This window comes from Solea solea, chromosome 19 (genome assembly GCF_958295425.1).
Source record: "Solea solea chromosome 19, fSolSol10.1, whole genome shotgun sequence".
NCBI lineage: Eukaryota > Metazoa > Chordata > Actinopteri > Pleuronectiformes > Soleidae > Solea > Solea solea.
The window spans coordinates 7,565,742-7,584,498 of NC_081152.1; the positions used below are offsets into that span (position 1 = coordinate 7,565,742).

The following is an 18,757-nucleotide window of genomic DNA, read 5'->3' on the forward strand; positions in this document are numbered from 1 at the left end:
ACAAGCTCTTTCCTGTTTTTAATGCTGCCATAAGAAGTAGAGATACAGTTTTTCTGTTTGTTTCTTTATATAATTCCATATATCTAATTATTTTCTTGTCAGTATTCATTTTTAAATGTTCAGTTTGACAAAATCAATTGTTGCATCATGCAGAATCAATAATGTCCTTCCAGCTATAGTAGTAAACAGAGATGCCATCTTTGGATGCTGTGTGTTCACTACATTTGTTCATGGTGGTCAAAAGAGTTACAAAGACTCGAGGGAGTCCATGCAATTCATTTATTTCCTTATTGACTAGCACAGACCTGCTAATGATTCCCACTAATCAATACAGCTCTCATCAACCTGCCCTGCTAAATCTATGATCTGACCTTCACCAGCAGAGAAAAGAATTGAAAAGATGATGGAGTGGCGTCTGCTGCTAAACCTGCCACACCCATCCCGTCCCAGTGGACAGAGCCAGCAGAGGTGACTATTCTGTCAGCAGCATGTTGTCCTGGATTCTCTTTGTATTTTCATCTCATGATTTATTACTCGCTGGTCCGCAAAAATCCTGCAGTGGGATATTTCATTAGTCTTTGATACAAGTGTCCTGTCAGAGCTGCGTGGGTCTGTGTCTGTGAAAAAATGTGCCACTGTTTTGGTAACGTGACGTGGACAGATGCTGCAGATGCACAAGGGTGTGTGAAAAGAGAATAGTCTAACCCGGCTTTTATTTAGGTTCTGGTTCTTACCTGATCTGTGCAGTGTCTCTCTGTTGCTCTCTTGTCTGCAAAGATGCTCAGTAAATGCACCATATTCCTCCATGCAGCCCGCTCTGTTTTCCTCTTGGTAGGTCTGTGTCTGGCTGGATTCAGCTCAGCATACATTTGGGACGTGAGATGACGTCACAGCTGCTCACTTAACTAGTTGCTCCCTCTTTCTCAAATGAAAACAGTGAAATGGTCCCTCTGCGTTGCTCATGTATTGTTTTAAATAGAGTATGTGATTTAAAACCTAGTCATGATATCAAGAAATGTGTTGACTCTAATAAGAATTAATTAATAAACGTGATCTATAAGGACATGTAATAATAAAATGATGTTTTAAGATGGTAATTATGCAGCATTTGAAACTCCAGCATGGCTTGATTTACCCATTTTATCATGTCTCTTATTCTATGGAGCACCATATCTATTTCCTTTAATGCAACATCTGTTAACATTTTTAAAAATTAATAGTTTCACAAAACTCTCAGTTTTGTGCTTTGTGGGAACGCTGTGAGGCTGGCTCAATCAATCAAAACATAAAAAAATATCAAAAGCTGTGTTAAAAGTGTTTGCTGAATTCCAAGAATTTAGATATTTTCATCTCCATGTGACGCATGTGAGTACTAGGGCCAAACTAAAGAGAAAAAAATATGTAATACTTCAAAAATAAAGTTGAAATATATTAAAAGTCGTAATATTCTCATCTTGACACAGGTTGCAGCTGATCATCTGCGATAATGCATCAATCATAATTATGACTTTATTCGGATAATATGACTTTATTCCCGAAAGATTACGATTTTATTCTCATAATATTACAACTTTATTCCCAAAAGATTACAACTTTATTCTCATAATATAACGACTTTATTCCCAAAAGTTTACAACTTTATTCTCATAATATAAGACTTGTTAAGATTAAAAAAAAAAAAGAAGAAAGTTTTCAGTTTGGCCCTAATACTCCACTGTAGTGATTGACACGATTCTTGATATTTGTGCTATTTGAGGCTGTATGTGAATGGCCCCTATCGGTCCCTTGTGTCGATAGAGACATGAGATGAAATAATGCTTGTGTATGAGAGCTCTAATAATGACAGGTGGAATTTGTTAGTATTAGGCAGAAACTAGCTTTTCATGTCTCACTGTCTTGCGGCTCCAGCTTCAGTTAAAGAGCGAATAAAAACCAAAAATATTTGTCGCATTCATCATCATTGTTTTGTTTTCCTGCATTTTTCACTGTTGCTGGTTCCATTTATTTATTAACCTTTTTACTTTAAAGAAAAAAATGAAAGTGACACGAAAACATGGAAATCAAAGATCAGGCATTTTTTTTTAATAATTTAACCAGTCATGATTATTTACATCAGTTGCACAGACATTAAGACATACTGAATTGAGGTCAACCACGTAATCACCATGTCTCAAAGTGTCCCCAGTATCATACAGAGCACGTACTGAAAGATGTATGTGCCAGTGAACATGAGCCAGTCTGGAGAGGCCGATGCCACTGATGAACTTTGTCCTACCACAACAATCCGTGTATTTCCCACTGAAATGGAAATCTTGCACGCGTGCACACGCACACACACACAGTTATGAGCTGTAACACAAGAAAAGAAACTCACAGGAGGACAATATTTTCTTAACACTGCAATATAATAAGCTGCGATGCACTGCACCAGGTTTCCCTGCCAGCTGTGCTGAGAGTTGTCCAGTATTTCTGATGATAGAGCTAAGATTGCACAAGTATAGCACAAGGCCTTTGTTTTTTCATTGCACATATTCTCCCAAACTAAGTTTTTAACATAGCACACGTACAGATTACCCACGTTTTCATTGTTCTTTGAACACATCAACAAACTAAATAGATGACAAGAGCCCAAACTGATGTTTTGACAAGTCATAGCTGGAAAGTTTCAGGTGAAAATATATAATGCTAGTTTTAGTTTAGTTTTTTAAATAGTCTCTTAGGGACATAGGTGAATTGAGTACAGTTCTGTGACAGTTCTTGAAAATACTCTCATTGGAAAATGTACTGAAACTACTGGATCTGCCAAATGAATATTTGCAAGGATGCAGCACAAACAGGCATAATCAATATTTTTTTTTATAATATTTGAAAACCATTAGTTACTTGAATCTGCAGCTCTACTTGGCTTTGAGAATATTTATAGTAACTTTTGTTCCAATATGGACTGCTGGTTTCCCCTGTGGCTTGTGTTGGCTGGAGACTTCATGGCTGCACACCTGCAACTTATTATCTCCTTATCAACAGCTTATAGAACCTGGCCTTTCCTCCACACAGAATGTTCCACTTTCTCTCACTGGTAACACAAATTCTACTGTGCTTCTCTGTTTCAGACCACGTGCCAGTGCCACGAAGCCTTTACCGAATAAATCCTGACTTCACCTTTCCCCAGTCCCCATGACTGCTTAATTTTCACACCAATATTTACAGCAAAGGCTGGTGGCCGTTTTTACAAAACACAAACTGTGCCTACTCATTTCCCACTAGCAGAGTGACACGGCGAGCCAGACAGTTTGCTGGTGAACATGGTTGAACATTTAGCCAAAGATAGTCTGATAAGACGATAAGATTGACTCAAATTCATCACCTGGCCAAAAACACAGCTTCAAGCAAAAGTGCTGAATGTGTAAGCAGTGGTTTGACGGTGTTGTCGGGATAGTATTTACAGCTTCTTCTACTGATCAAACAAACAAAACTTGTCAACAATTCACCACAAAACCACCAACCAATTTGGAAACGAAAAGGCTGCCTTCCACTTTATCCCCACTTTAACCTCCAGATGAGGGTCACAGGGGCTGGAGCCAATCCCAGCAGACATAGGGCGAGTTCACCCTGAACAGGTCGCCAGTCCATTGCAGGGCCAACATACAGAGACAAACATCCATTCACACTCACATTCACACCTACTGTCAATTTTCCAGTTAAACTCTGCATGTTTTTGAACTCTGTGAAGAAACCCACACACACATATGGGAAGAACATGCAAACTCCGCACAGAAAAGGCCCTCGGTCGGATCCAAACTGGCGACCTTCTTGATGTGAGGCAACAATGGTAGCCGCTGCATCACCGTGTGGCCCACCCTGCTAATTGTTTGCAATGAAAATGACAGCTATGACAGGTCAAAACATGTGTGTTTAAAAAGTCCTGGATGTTTTTGATGTACTCTCTCTATATGCCTTGTGAAATATATTGCCATAAGGAAGTTGAAGCTGCTCGTCTGATAATTACCCTTGTATCGTCTACTGTACATGAGCTTGTTGTTGACCTTTAGCTTGCACTGATTATTATGTAGAATAAATAAAAAAATGTATAGGAGAATTTTGTTGGCTGTGAGGCAGTGGAACATGTTTGAACCTACAATAATAATAATAATAATAATAATAATAAGGAATACAGCTTTGTGAACATGATATGACGCCTCAAGTGGATAAGATTGGTGTAACGATTTCCAGAAACTTAAATAAGCACATGCCACCTAGTGTTGCCTCAGGCTAGAGCTTTATTTTTAAGATTATCTGATAACAAATAGCATCATAAATAACCATAACTGTTGTAATTTGTGTGCATGTTGTGCTTGATTTTATATATATATACATATACATATATATATATACACACGTATGTGTATATATATATATGTATGTATATATATATATATATATATCTCGTTGGTGAAAACAGTTCTTTTAAAGTTAAAAGTTTAAAGATAACTTGATTGGCGTAAACAAAACTAAAGTTCCATTCCTGAGGGCTGGGTGTATGCATATTTAAAGTTGGAGGTGCACGAGAATGACTTATGCAAGATTGCTGACTTGATGTCTGAACTTGTTTCTGTGTAACTAGGAAACAACAGAAAAATCTTGTTCAAAGTCTTGTTGTTGTCTTTCCAGTGAACAGGAAATGTCAAAACCAAACCTCACACTGCAGTGCTCTTCTCACCAGCGTGATGGTTCAGGACACAGCAGCTGCCAACAGAGCTGAACGTGACACCTACACAGCAGTCACTGAAACACCATAGCTACCAAATACAACCAGGGATGCTGACGAGACACTTTATTATCACACTTTAACACCGAGGATCAGAGTTATCCATTAAATAAACTATGTGATAGTCAAGTGTCTGTTCAGCTGTCCTGTTGGGATTCGGCAATAAGATGTTGCTACATTTACAAAGTGCTCACAACAAGGTTTTCTTCACCAGGGTGCAAATTCCTCAGCTTCTTGTGAGGGCAGAAGTGGAAAATGGAATCAGAGGACCTGGGTATAATAAAAGTTGAGAAGAAAGTTCAGAACAAAATGAACCCTTCTGTGTTCTCAAATTCAAACAGTCTACACTGAATTTACAGATGTTTTTACAGCTGGATATTCCTCCTCTTGCGCTTTTCCTGGCTATAGTGATTTTATGAGTCAACGTGTTTGACTTACGCAAAGTGGGTGGAAATGATGCAAGTTCCAAGACGAGCTACAAGCTCCATGACCAGGGCTTTCCAGAAAATTGTGACACATGACTCTAAAGTATGTGTGGAGGGCATTTGGCTTCTCGTGGGGGGATTACTACGCCTAATGCATGAAACACTGACTGCAATGTTGCCCGTAAGAAAAGTTTCCAACCTCTCTTTCTTTCCCTCTCAAAGTGCTCTGGTCTCAGCCTCAATTTTCCTCTCTCCGTGAAGGTTGTCGGTGTCGACCGGAGCCACCGTCTGTCTCACTGCGATCTCGGGGCCACCGCCATAAATACCCAACAAGTACTGCCATGTCTCCTCTGAGATCTGACCATAATCTGCACCTGAGGGCAAAACACACGTAAAAACATTCAAGGTACTGCCTGTTTTTGTGTTTTACTTTCTTTTTTTTTTTTTTTTATTCAAACCCAGTGCTGAAGCTTACCTTGCTTGAGCTGTACGTGTCCTCCTTTCATGACACCGATTTTACTGTTGTCGATGGGACCCGGCGTCTCTGAGAGAGGAATTAAAACAACCACGTATGTAACGAGGAACACGTTGAACGCGCTGCTGTGTTTGTGTACATGCAGGATCGTACCATTGTCTTTGCCCTTCACAAAACTCTCCCACTCTCTGAACCATTGCATGCTGATACACAGGATCACTGTCGGAGCCTCTTCAGCCTGAAACTCTTTGTTCAGCTGCAGACAAGAGAAAACTGCTCATTAAATACCCAACAACACAAAGAATGACAGCTGTAGGCGTGTCGGGTGTCAACGCTGGTCACGGTCATGTTGGCCAACACACGTGTACACTGTCGTTAACTCTGGACAAACAAGGAAGAGTTGTTTCTTCCTCATCTGGCATTGATCTTGAGCTGCTGTGGTTACTGTGGTAGGGAATATCATCTGGCTTTGTGCATCTGTGCAAAGCAGATTGCACATAGTGTCCATCTCATTTTCAAAAGGGAAAAACATTTAAAAACATTTATAAAATTTCATAATTAATAGCAGAGACAACTTGAATATAATCTACACATTTTTAGGGATTACGGAATTCTTCTCTTACCTTGATGAAGGTGTCGATTTCAATTTTCCTACGTTTAGCCAGAGCTTCTATCTCCACCTGACAGATGGCACACATATAAAGGTGGTTGACTGCAGGTCCGCCTCCAAAACTGAGGGTAAAGAGACATAGATATTTAACACAGACAATCTAAAACATAAAGCCAAATGGAAGTGAGTGACACCAGTAAACTGAAGTGAAGCCTTGTTTTACACCTTTTTTATGTCTTCATGCCAATCGCTTTGAATCATTTTTTTTATTATGTACCCTTTGCAATGAGTGCTATGTGCTATTATGAATAAATAGTGGATCAGAAACGACAACCAAAACTTGCAGTAAAGATTTGATTAAAATGTATCAATCATTCATGCCTTCATGCATTGAGTCATTTTCTAAAATGGGGACATGCAGCATTATTTACCTGTTGTAAAGGTATTCCCACACATTCTGGGGGACTATCACAACCAGGTCATCTATGTAGTGGTATTTAGTAGGAGGGATCCCTGGAAAGAGATAACATATGTTGCATGTTAACTTTCCCAGGCTGTAATGGAGCCCAGAAAGAACATTAACCTCATTCCTACTCCTACACAAAATCCCTAATCTGTGTCGTAAATACTGTATCTGTGGGCGTTTGCCTTGTCTTGTGTTGAATGTTTGTAATTCACCGACTGGCAAAGTAATTGTTGCCCCGCTAAGACTAATACCAGTCTCTATTGTCAGAAATCAGGAGACGGACTGCTGCAGGGTGTGTTAGCTTGAGGAAAGGGTGGCAAGTGAATGCAGGCTGAAAGTAAATACAACACTTCCTCATCACAGAGTGGTGGATTGTTAAAACATCAAAACAGAGTCTCATTTTCTACTGTGTTAAGGCTTTGGCATTGTGCACCCACTGAGGAAGCTGTGTAGTCTGTCTGCTGTGCTAGATTATTCTGTACATCCCTCAGTTGTTTTAAAAGTGCCCCATGAATGAAATTTGAGATGAGTTGCATGTACAGTACAAGGAAAAATGTAACACCTTTCTTTTGCAACTGCATTATTTGTTAACCCTTTAACACAGAGCGTATGAGCAGATGATACTTTGCATTCCCGGAATTGCGCGACGGTTTGTGCTATTGGAAAAATTCCAACGGTTTCTGAAAGCTGAGAAGTTGCACTTCAAAGTCAATGTGTGGTTATTACGGTAATTTCACTAGCACTGTTGCAGGAAGCCGGCAAACCCGCGTCTTTGTCATCAGAGAGGAGACAATTGCAAAAAAAATGCCTATACATAGTTTTTTTTATTTTGTGGCCTGTTTTTAGACATTGAGACATAAACTCGTTACTTTGAAATGTGTTTTATACTGTTCAAATTTACAATTTAACACCCAACATCTGGTGTTCATGTACAACTACAGTGTATTTTGTTTTTCTTCATTTTAAATTGTTAATACACTATTGGCACATGCAGTAAATTGTAAATAACTGCCAGATATTGAAAGTTATTCTGGAAAAAAAGCACTTACTCACAGGACATTTTCTGGCACTTACGGTTAAAATAAGCAAAAATATTTTGAAGCTTAGGTGTTAAAGGATTAATTGCCAATGACTGATTTAAATGTTCAAATTAAAGCTCTCTGTTATCAATTTGTGCTCCAGTCAAAATAACATGCTTGTCTGAGTTAATCTCTCAGCTCAGAGTCATAAATATAAACAAAAGCCAAAAATGCACAGTTTTGTTACTCCCCTTGACTAACAATCTTTAAACCCAGTTTAATGAGGCGCGTCTGTGCTTTTTCAACGCGATGAGGCTGAATGTTGATGGGAAAAGTGCCTGATAAACATCTTTAAAGAAACAGACATGGTATGCAGCTCACCGCCATGCTGACAAAGAAATGTATGGTTGCTGATGGGGCCCGGTTCGGCGAAGGTGTTGAACTTGTTGAGCCATTCTCTGGAGATGTAAAACTGCAGCAGACTGGGCTCTTTCATATTGGCTAAAGCAACCACCTTCTGCCTCTCCCTCACCGACTCCTCGCTGCTTTTCCTGCACAAGTCGCAGAGCAAGGCATCATCATCAGTGGGAGTGGATTCAGTAGAGATGCTTGAGACTGCTGGGTCCTGCTCACCATCCTCACCTGTAGAACAACACGTAAGCCTCGGCATTCTGCACCACTGTCTCGTGGACTTCTGTGACATACTGGTCGTCAAACTCATACCACTGGCCATTAATCACGTTCTGACAGTAAGCGATGTAATGTCCACCTGCAACGAGACAATGTTGTAATAAGGGCAAAACTATCTGGAAGAAAATGCCTTAATCAAGCAACTCATACTTCCTGCTGTTCCATGGTGACAAATGACCGATAGCAGATCATAAGTGGTGACTTGGGACGGACTCTCCTTAGCCAGGAAAGGTCGCATGTCGAGGCCCTCCAACGGGAAGGATACATGACTGTTAACCTTGAATGAATACATGACCTCATGCCGGAAACGTTTTAAGTGAATGCACAGAATCTACAACAAAAAAAGAAAAGAAAAAAAAAAGAGAGTTGTTGTTGTTGGTCCGACCACAATCAAAACTAAACATGAGATTTTTATGGAATAAAAGCCATACCTCAGGGAGTCGCAGCACTTTGCAATATTTGACACCATTTCTCAGCCTGAAGAGAACAACATGGCGTGTAAATGAATGCAAAAGATCAACCAGTCCACGAGTATTTGCTACACATACTCACTTTTTACATCTCTCACAGCTGTACATGTTGTCCCCTGAGGAAAAGAATTCATGTGAGTGTAAATTCTGACATAATTCTATTCTCTTCATTGAGAGGAAGAGTAAATAATTGAAATACGATGCATTATGGAAGAATGGCATGTGCATCATATTGTTTACCTTTGAGTTCGTCGGCGGCAAAGAAGGCAGCGAGGCAGTCCTCTAGTGTTACCATGGGCCCCCAAAACCAAGTAGGGATACATGAGACTACAAACCTGTTCAAATACATGACACAAACCTATTGTCATCAAAAACCAACAACAAACAGGAAGCACAAGTAAAGATATCTTACTTTATAAAACAATGTTTTCAGTTAAAAACAATCTTTTTTTTAAAAATATGAAACATTCTAAATGTTAATTTTAAAACAGAAGATTTGGAATATTTAGCAATTTAGAATATTTATAAAGCCTTCCCTTATTTCTAAAGGTCATACTGCAACAAGAAATAATAAACTTAAAGTTGGAAAGATGGATGGGGAAGGTTTATTGAACAGGAAGTTGGATTGAACTATTCATTTCGCTAAAAAATATGATTTGTATTCTTTTTTTTTTATTGATTTGATGTTATAGAAATAGAAATATACAACAGATATAAATCCAAGGAATCCATTGTTATAAAATAAGTGATTAGAGTCTAGGAAGGACTTTAAACACCATCTGTATAAACAGCCCGCACAGTGCTGAGGAACTCCTTTACCTATATCAACATGTAAAGGACGAACAAGCCTGAGGCCTAAAATATTACCCTACTCGTAACCTGCCTCAAAACACCCGCCCCCCCAGTCACTGAGTGACGGCATGAGCACTGTCATGACGAAGATGAGGCTTTGATTATTTTGATATCTTCGAGCTGCTGGAATTTCAGCAAAATGCATTCCAACACATTCCTCTTCATTAGTCTCCTGTGATCCGACGTGATAAGAGCAGCCGAACTTTCTCAGGCAGAAGATGAATTATGAGATTCTTGATAAATTCTTGAGACCAGACCAGACTGGAGGCCTGTTTATGTGCCACAAACAAATCGAGGGCAGGTGCAGATCTGCAAGCCCTCGCATGCATCACTGACAGCAGCTTCCTTGGCTTCAAATGTGATCTCCACAGCCACATATAACCTTATTAGGAGAATGTCATGATCAAACTTGCCTATTTTCTCTGTAAGAGTCCTACTTTAAAAATGAAGTCTGAGTCAAAATGAGACCTGCTCACAAAGAATCATTTCCACTGGATTCATGTTTCTCAAAATCACACTGACTGCCAAAACCAAAGCATACGTGCGTGTAGAGCGATAGCCGGGAGAAACGGCCGCGCCCATTGTTGCAGCGTATATGTGTCGTATGTTTGTATAAAACAAAAGAGCAATAGGATTTGATGCAGCTCCATGTTTTGCTCTTATGTGGCGGAAACAGAAGTTGCCCTGCATTAACCAACAGAAGGGCAAGTTTTCTTGTCTTGTCTTGTCTTCTCCTTCAGTAATTATTGATGCAGTGCCACCTCAGGCGAGGAGGGGAATACGTTATTGAAAAGGCTCGGTTTGTTTCACTGAAGTGCGAAAGTGTGAAAGCAAACTCAGACCGGCTGAATGTTGCAACCCAAAGTTTTACAAAGGCCGCCATCTTCCATCTTGCAGTGCCACGTTTGTTATGGTATATAATGTTTGAATAAGAAGACTTATGTGTTACGTTTACTGTTTATGAAAAAGGGCTGTGCGGATTAAGTTTGACTGATGAATGGATGGATGTTTTAACAAATTAACATGGTCCACTGACCGGCGTATGGAATCCATGAAGTAGGAGATCCAGCCTTGCGAGCCGTAAGTGTCAGGACAAACGCCCGTCTTGACTGGAAGGTTTTGATGGATGGAGGAGTGCAGCTTGGCCAAGTCCTCTTTACCAGGTATGGGGAGGGACAAGTCTTGGAAGGTTTCTACTGTGTTGGACACCTGTTACATTCAGAGAATTGACACCACGTGTCCCGGTCAGTACAAAGATGTAAAATACTCCTCATGCTGAAATAAAACAATTACACATGCCATACTTTCTCCTGTCCAAAAAAAACCATGTTATTTATAGAGTAATATGCTGTGGTTTCTGAACAAAAATGAAAGTAGCCTCCTCTGGTGTCTAAATATGTGAAGTGCAGCTCACTCTGTCGCAGGTTAGACACTGGACCAGACTGAGAATGGAGCCGTCAAAGATGTCAGAGATCACACTGCGATAGTGGGACTGCTTCTTCTTCCTGGCACTGAGCAGCAGTTGAGCTGGAAGAGACATCACATGTAATGCTGTTGATGTTATCTGACTTGCAAGCACGTTGAGGAGAGACATTAAATTCAGAGGGGAACCTCAAATTTGGTGCTTTGACTTCTCTACTCGTGTGACTCTGAGATTCTGTTTCACACCTTAATTGGAAATCAGATGAATGAGTGATGAACTTGTCTTTTACATTTATTTGATTATTTCACATCTAAAGAAGTGCATTAAGCTTGAGGTAACACGCTGTCTGTTTCAGAAAAGTTAATGCATATTTATCAGCATTTGCACTTTGAAAGAGTTTCCTTCTAAGGGATTAACCTGTCGTCTTTTTCTCAATTGTTTTGTTGTAAAACTGTAACGCGTTCCCTTCAGCTCCAACACACTCCTAACCCTGAAAGCCCTAGTCATGAGTGATCAGAGTGATCTCATTGGCTCATACACCAAGTATACATCTGAACACCCACAATCCATCTTCCATCCTGCATGTGTCCTCAGATCTGATGACAGAAATGACATTCAGAGGTGGTCTGAGGACACGTGTCTACTTTCCCGATCTGCACGACTGAAATCAAACCTCAGGACAGATTAGAGACCACGTCCTCGGCTAATGTCTGATCCGCAGCAGTTTTCTTTTTCTTTTTCTTCTTTTTACACTGATCAGTGCTCATATGTCAATTTCTATGCAGCCAGAATTTGAACACGTTAAAATGTATGTAATGTTACGGCAGCACAAGCAGAGCTTTGATTCACTCAAACTCTGTAGACACAAAGATGTTGACATCAGACACATCATTCTGTTCTAACAAACCGTCACAATGTAAGTGTGTATTTAAATAAAGGCCAGGGACCCTAGATCTGATCATATGTGGTCTTGCATGTGATTGGAACACTGAGGACAGACGTTTCTTACCAGGTCTGAGCGGAGTCTAAACATCCACCACAGGAAATCATATGTCATTGTGTTAGAAATAAAATGATTCAAGAATAAAGGCTTGTCTTTGTTTCCTCACCTTTTTTGAAAGAATACACAGGTCCTGCAGAGCGAAGCGGGCTGGAGCGAGGCGGACTGGAGGACAGTTTGGTGTGCAGCTCCTGAAGTGTTCGCACAGGACTGCAGGGAGTGGACTGTGGCTGGGTCATTGATGCTTCATTGTCGGGCTCTACAGAAGTGGCATATGAATATAATACATATAAAATAAGAGTGGCTTTGTGGATTTTAATTTGTAAATATTGTGAGAAAGTTTGTAAAAATGCATCATCTCACTGGGACTTTACCTGACGAGTTGATGCTTTGGCCTGGTCCGGTATTAGACGTCTGGTTGTTGTCTTGGTTTTGAACCTCAGTGTTTGGAGTTGGTGTCGACTCCTCTTCCTCTCCCCGCTCGGGAACCTCCTCCTCCTCCTCCGCAGCAGCCGCTGTATCCACATCAGCGTCCTCATCCATCTCTTGCAAGCCTCCATGAAGCGACGAGCCAGACACCCTTTGCTCCTTCTGCCTCTCCTTCTCTGAGATGACCCCGCCGGGACTGACATCCACCACCCCAACAGGCGGCGACCTCACTCCGTCACACTCGTCCTGCACAAGCAGCTCACTGTCACCAACACTTCCTCCCTCACCCCGGTCACTGCTGGAGCCGGAGTCGCACGACAGGAATTCATCCTCGGACGGCGAGCGGTCGCCATCTCTTCTGTCCTCGCCGTCACTACCGTCGCCGTTCATGCTGCACTCAGTCAGGGGCTCCTTCAGCTCCTCGTGTAACTGGTCCATCAGACAGCGGAGGAACTCCTGAGTGTCCTGTCGCACGAAAAGCACATTACGTGAAGCCAAATGGAGGATGAATCACATGGCTACAGAAACAACTGTAAATGGGTTACAGACAGATGTCTTTAAGCTTGACTAAAACAAGAAGATTGTAGGAGAGATATTCAAACGTAGTGATGTCAGTTTCACAACTGTTCTTACATTCCCACTCTATAAAAACTACATTGCTGCCTGCACTCATATGAGTATTTAGTGATAATGGCCCATCAGTGTTGAGGCACCTTTATGTCACTCATAGATACTGCAACAGTCAGGATTACGATGGTCAACACGTTTATCCTGTGGTATTTTTTTGATAGATGTCTCATATGTGAAGATATTTTTGATATACTTATGATAATTAAACAAACATTAACAGTGATACAAAGTCATTTACAGTATGCCATAGAAGCAAATTGTAGCAATTTATATGTGATGTTTGTATGATTTATGGACAACTTTGCAAGCATGGACTTGTATAACACACATGCAAAGTGAATGGACAAGTAGCAGTATGTGCTAACTGCATTGCCTTTAATGGCTGCTCCAATTTCTGCATATCCCTAGATGTGACCCTGCTGTGCTTCGACTATTGTTTTTTTTATTTCATATCTATCAATCTCTAGTGAGAATGATAAATATGTCACTCATTAGTATGTTTATTACCAGAAAAAAACATGACTAAATCAGTCCTTTCCTTCCCTTCCTCTATTGACTTAAAACATCTCTAGGCTTGTCTGATTCTAATGATAAAAATGAAAAACAAACACAAATATTCACCCAAAACTGACACAATCATGCCTCAAATGTGCAAAGCAAAGAACCCAAATGTAGTCGTTCACAGCAAAGTTAAACCAATTGTATGGGACGCATGAGAACGCAGGGTTTTACATTTTAAAACAAAAACACAAAACAGTGTTAAGATGTCGAGTGATACCAGATGTAGTTACCTGCTGGCTGCTTGCCCCTACCTGCTGAGCGTAACCGCGAAACATGGGGTTTACTAGTTTGATGCCGTGAGACAGACTGGTAGGGACAACATAGCTGGGCCTGAGAAAGTAACAGCCATGGGAGACAGTTTACTATAGCTAATTTCATATGGATGGAATTAATGTGTTTTAATTTAGTACAAAGAGGATAGCTTTTCATCTGTTATTCCAAAAGCTGCCTGGAATTCCATTGTTTTCTTACCGTTTTTTATGCCAGAGTTCTGAGATGAGTTTCTGGTAGCTCTTAGAGAGAGCAGGCTTCTTATCAGTGCGGACCAATCCACTGCAGTCCAGGAAGTACTGAGTGAGAGGAGGACTGGTTCAGGAAAGAGAGTGGGGGGAACAAACATTTAAGTGTTTAAATATTAAAAACAAAGAAAATAGAGACCCACATCCACAGTTAATGACCAAAAGTAATCAGACGAGGTGACCTCACCAGTTGGACAGAGCTTGAAGAGCAGCATTCATGTAGCAAGAGTTTCCGATGTTTTTCATCCCAGTCAAGCCTAAAAACAACGGTAGAAACCAGAAGTAAGGTCTTTTATTGAGTGAGTAAGTCAAACCACCAAGGATTATTGCAATACATGCATTAAATACAGCAACTGTGACCTAATTATGTGAGCCCTGAAGATGAATGTATGAAATTAGTCTGTTTTAAAAGGCTTTAAATAAACTGTTGTTTTAGAAGAAGGAAACTGATTAGTTGTACCTCTGGGTTTTAGCTCATCCTCCTCCGACTCTGAACCTTCTTCCTCTGCCACAGCGATCGGTACTGCCTTCAGTGGATGACTCACAGGCTGAGGAGCTCCTTCCTGTGAAAATGATTCAAATATACTAACAATATGAAGGAGGGTGATAAACATTTTGTGGGAATTTGAAATCACATCCTCAGTCCTTTATAGTTTTAACTCTTTCGTGTGCAAACTCAAACAAGCAGGATATTCCAATATTCCACAATATTGAAGTGGGATTGACAATACACGATCTATGATCTATAAAATATTCCAACTCCAGATCTTCAAAACAATGATGGTCATATATTCACTAAAGGTCCAACACAAACAAAAAACAAAAAACACAGACACAGACAGTCTTTTGGATCAGCATTGTAGAAACTCATTTAACAGTGGTTTGTAAAAGTTACACACTACCACTTTACATATATTCTTATGATTTAAAACATCATTTATAAATTAACATTTGTGTATATTTCTGCAGTTGCTGGGCTCCAACACAAATGACATGTGAACTTGTGGGGGAAAAGCTGGTACCTGCTCTGAAGCTTTACAGTGATGGGGAGCAGCAGGTACAGGCACCAGGGCAGGCCGGTGCTCCAGAAACACCTCCCTTTCACACACATAACACCAGATTCTGAACGTTGTCAGGTTCACAGTCAGGTTGTGCCTTTTTGACTAAAGGGAACACACACACACACACAAATATAAGAAAATCCAATGGAAACTTGTACACGTTTGCAAAATTGACAAGCAGAAAATCAGGCAGGCAGGAGTGGTCGTGTTTTACCTGTGCATGCAGGGTACTGTGGTCAGAGAAAGACTCCCCACAGCCAACATATGGGCAATCATTCTGCAGAAGAGAAATGCCGTGTTAGACCGATAACAGCTGACTGCATCACCATCTGACTTGACAGCTAAGAGTAAATCCTTCACTGTGAGGTGTCATTCAAAACATAAAAACCATAGCTGTAATTGCACACTGCATATTGTGTATGTGCTTGCTTGAGTGTGAGAAGAGTTGCTCTTATAATTACATCGTGTCCCCACATCATCACTACTTATAAAGCATTTACCCACAGGCCTTCGTGTCTCAAATAATTTATGACTGGTGCTGTCGTCATCATTTACGCAAGAGCACGCACGAGCTAAACCCACAATTGCCTCTGACATTACAAAAATGCTAAACTCAGTTTACCTGCAGACAGGCCCACAGGTTAGGACCACCTGCTCCACATGACTGGCAGGTTCCCTGCAGCAAGTAGAGGTGAACATGAGGGGAAAAATAAGCGCACACATATACACACTCACGGGCACGTGCACATTTTGTGTTTTCACTCATGCGTCAGTGAGCTTCTCATTGTGAATGCTTAAACAACAACCAGCTCATATATTTAACATTACACTGATGGACAAAAGGCTGCCGCTACTGTACATCACACACACAAACCTGCACTGGACATCTGCACCTTCATGTCATTGCACAAACTGCACACTGTAATATTAATTGTTGCAGATCTAATATGATTTTCCTTATTTATTTTTTGTACAGCCGTGGTGTATGTCCTTAAATGTTACATTTCATGGGTTATGTTCAGGGGCCACACGGTTGGTGTAGTGGTTAGACCCAGGTTTGCAACCCAGTCGCAACAAGGTTTGGGGATTAGGTAAATTGGACACTCTAAATTTACCGTAGGTGTGAGAGTGGATGGTTGTTTGAATCTATATGTGTCCCTGTTATGGACTGGTGATCTGTCAAGGGTGTACCCCGTGACGAGATGAAGATATCTCATTTAATATATGATATTTTATTCCTATATACACATTCATTGGCCACTTTTATAGTAATACCTCGTTAACTACCCGTAAATGCAAATAATGCTGTAACTCAATGCATTTAGGCATGAAGACCATGGTCAAAACGACCTGCTGAAGTTCAAACCAAGCATCAGAATAGAGGGAAAAAGGGTGATTTGAGTGGCTCTGTTGTTGGTGCCAGACTGAGTATTTCAGAAAACTGATGATCTCATGGCATTTTCACACACACACACAATCATCTCCGGGGTTCACAGAGAATGACTGGAAAAAGAAAAATGATCCAGTGAGTGGCAGTTCTCTGGGTGAGAGATGCTGATGCCAGAGGTCAGAGGAGAATGACCAGACTGGTTTGAAACACACAAATCTTGAAGCAGGTACAATAGGCTGCAGCAGCAGAGGGCCTCACTGGACACTCTATTACAGTAAGTACACTTAGGGAAGGTGCTGGTGAGTGGGTATGTGTGGAAATATGATCTATAACATTTAGGGGCTCGCCTGGGATCTGAACATCCGTGAGAAGAAATGAAGATATTAGGTTTGGTGTACATTTGGTGACTGTTGTTTGACTGCGGTAGTCATCTGTTGTCAGTTTATCTATCTATCTATCTATCTATCTATCTATCTATCACACTGTGCAGAGGGTTTACTACAAATGAATGAAAACCCACCTTGGATTTGTGGAGGAGTTCCTCTTTGGTTACCTCTCCTATGGAGTCCAGGTGGGGACAAAGGTCTTGTTCAGCCATAGCTACTCACTGTCTTCAGAAAGATGTCTGATAATGTAATAGAGCAACAATAACAACACTGTTGTAAATGCATAGAATCCAAGCTGTTGTAGCTGAAGCTAAAAAATAATAATAATATATATTATGATCTCAGCACAAACACAGGAGCTGCAGTGCCCACACACACACACACACACACACACACACACATCACATGCTCTTCAACTCTGACGTCTGGAAACTGGACACTTAGTGTCAGAGACATGTTATTTTTGTATATAAAACCACAGAATTATGTGACAACTGTGAAGAATGAGAGGCCTAATGTTTACTAACACGACAGCTCAGAAAACATCCCCCTGCAGCAGCAGCAGCAGAAGCTGCAGCAGCTGAAGCAGCCGTGACAACAGTGACTGCTGTGAATGATTCGTACTAACCACAAGAAGCAGCTGCCGCAGCGATCACAGCTCTCCTTTTTCATTCCCCTCAGTGTCGCATACTGCCTGACGATCGACTGCTAGCAAGACACCCCGAAGCCGAGTCGAGCCGAGCCGAGATACGCGATACACCGGCCCACCATCCCCTAACAACTCCCCCTACCAACCAACCACAGCAGCAGCAGGGCCGAGCACAGGCGCGATGTCGCGCTCTAAACCGGTCACCCGGTCCAAACTGAGTCTCCGTTCGCGGGAGCGCGCTTAACTTTTTAAAGCTGTATTGCCTAATTTATTTGTGCCACTTGCACTGGTTATTTCAACGTTAATTAATCGATTACTAAATCAATCAGTCAACTATTTTGATTATTTGTATAAGCCCAAAACTACATTTTATTCTGCAGGGTAAATTAAAATAAATCAGAACAACACAAGACTGTATTAAGTACAGGTATTTTATAATACAGTACAGTCAATGCATTTATCAGAAAAGTACACCTTACGTAAATATTTGCACAACTGTTAAAATATTCTGACAAAGTATGGCAAAATGTCACAACACCAGCCCTGCTGTGTACAGTAGTGACTGACTTGAATAAGAACAGCTGAAGACGTCAATAAACGGGGCTGTAATACAGCTTTAAGAGACTCTGCGCGTTCCCGTGGAGGGCAATCAGTTTGTGGCAGACGAACACTTTTGGGTATGACACCAACACGACACGACGCAAGGCTGGAAGACGTAGAGGAGGAACGTCAGCCTCACAAATCCAACCCACTGCTAATGAATATTCATTATTTCATTAATTAATTCATTAATGACGTATTTGAGTAAATTATAACACATTTCTAATTTGGCTAAACAAGATTTATGTGTAACAGACAATAAGGTCTGTCTTAAGGTGTAAAGGGTATTTACTTTGAGTGAGTCATGTTGTCAATATAATAACTTTTGATAAATTGTT

General features: G+C 40.8%; 1 protein-coding gene across 2 annotated transcripts; it reads right to left on the reverse strand.

Annotated features, from left to right (window-relative positions):
* Positions 1 to 2,060: 2,060 nt before the first annotated feature.
* Positions 2,061 to 17,984, reverse strand: usp20 (ubiquitin specific peptidase 20). Of its 2 annotated transcripts, none has more exons than XM_058617791.1 (25): positions 17,799 to 17,984; positions 17,305 to 17,409; positions 16,017 to 16,070; positions 15,609 to 15,671; positions 15,356 to 15,496; positions 14,794 to 14,896; positions 14,521 to 14,590; positions 14,287 to 14,400; positions 14,067 to 14,145; positions 12,570 to 13,089; positions 12,305 to 12,454; positions 11,187 to 11,299; positions 10,809 to 10,981; positions 9,161 to 9,255; positions 9,003 to 9,036; positions 8,882 to 8,927; positions 8,601 to 8,781; positions 8,403 to 8,529; positions 8,142 to 8,311; positions 6,707 to 6,788; positions 6,289 to 6,397; positions 5,819 to 5,921; positions 5,666 to 5,734; positions 5,390 to 5,564; positions 2,061 to 5,035 (listed from the first exon to the last, which is right to left on the reverse strand). In XM_058617791.1, the coding sequence occupies exons 2-24, from the start codon at positions 17,380 to 17,382 to the stop codon at positions 5,407 to 5,409; spliced, it is 2,832 nt and encodes a 943-aa protein (XP_058473774.1). In that variant the 5' UTR covers positions 17,383 to 17,409; positions 17,799 to 17,984; the 3' UTR covers positions 2,061 to 5,035; positions 5,390 to 5,406. The 2 variants fall into 2 exon arrangements, with proteins under 2 accessions (XP_058473774.1, XP_058473773.1); XM_058617790.1 differs by having other exon boundaries at positions 14,046 to 14,145.
* Between the last annotated feature and the right edge of the window lie 773 nt (positions 17,985 to 18,757).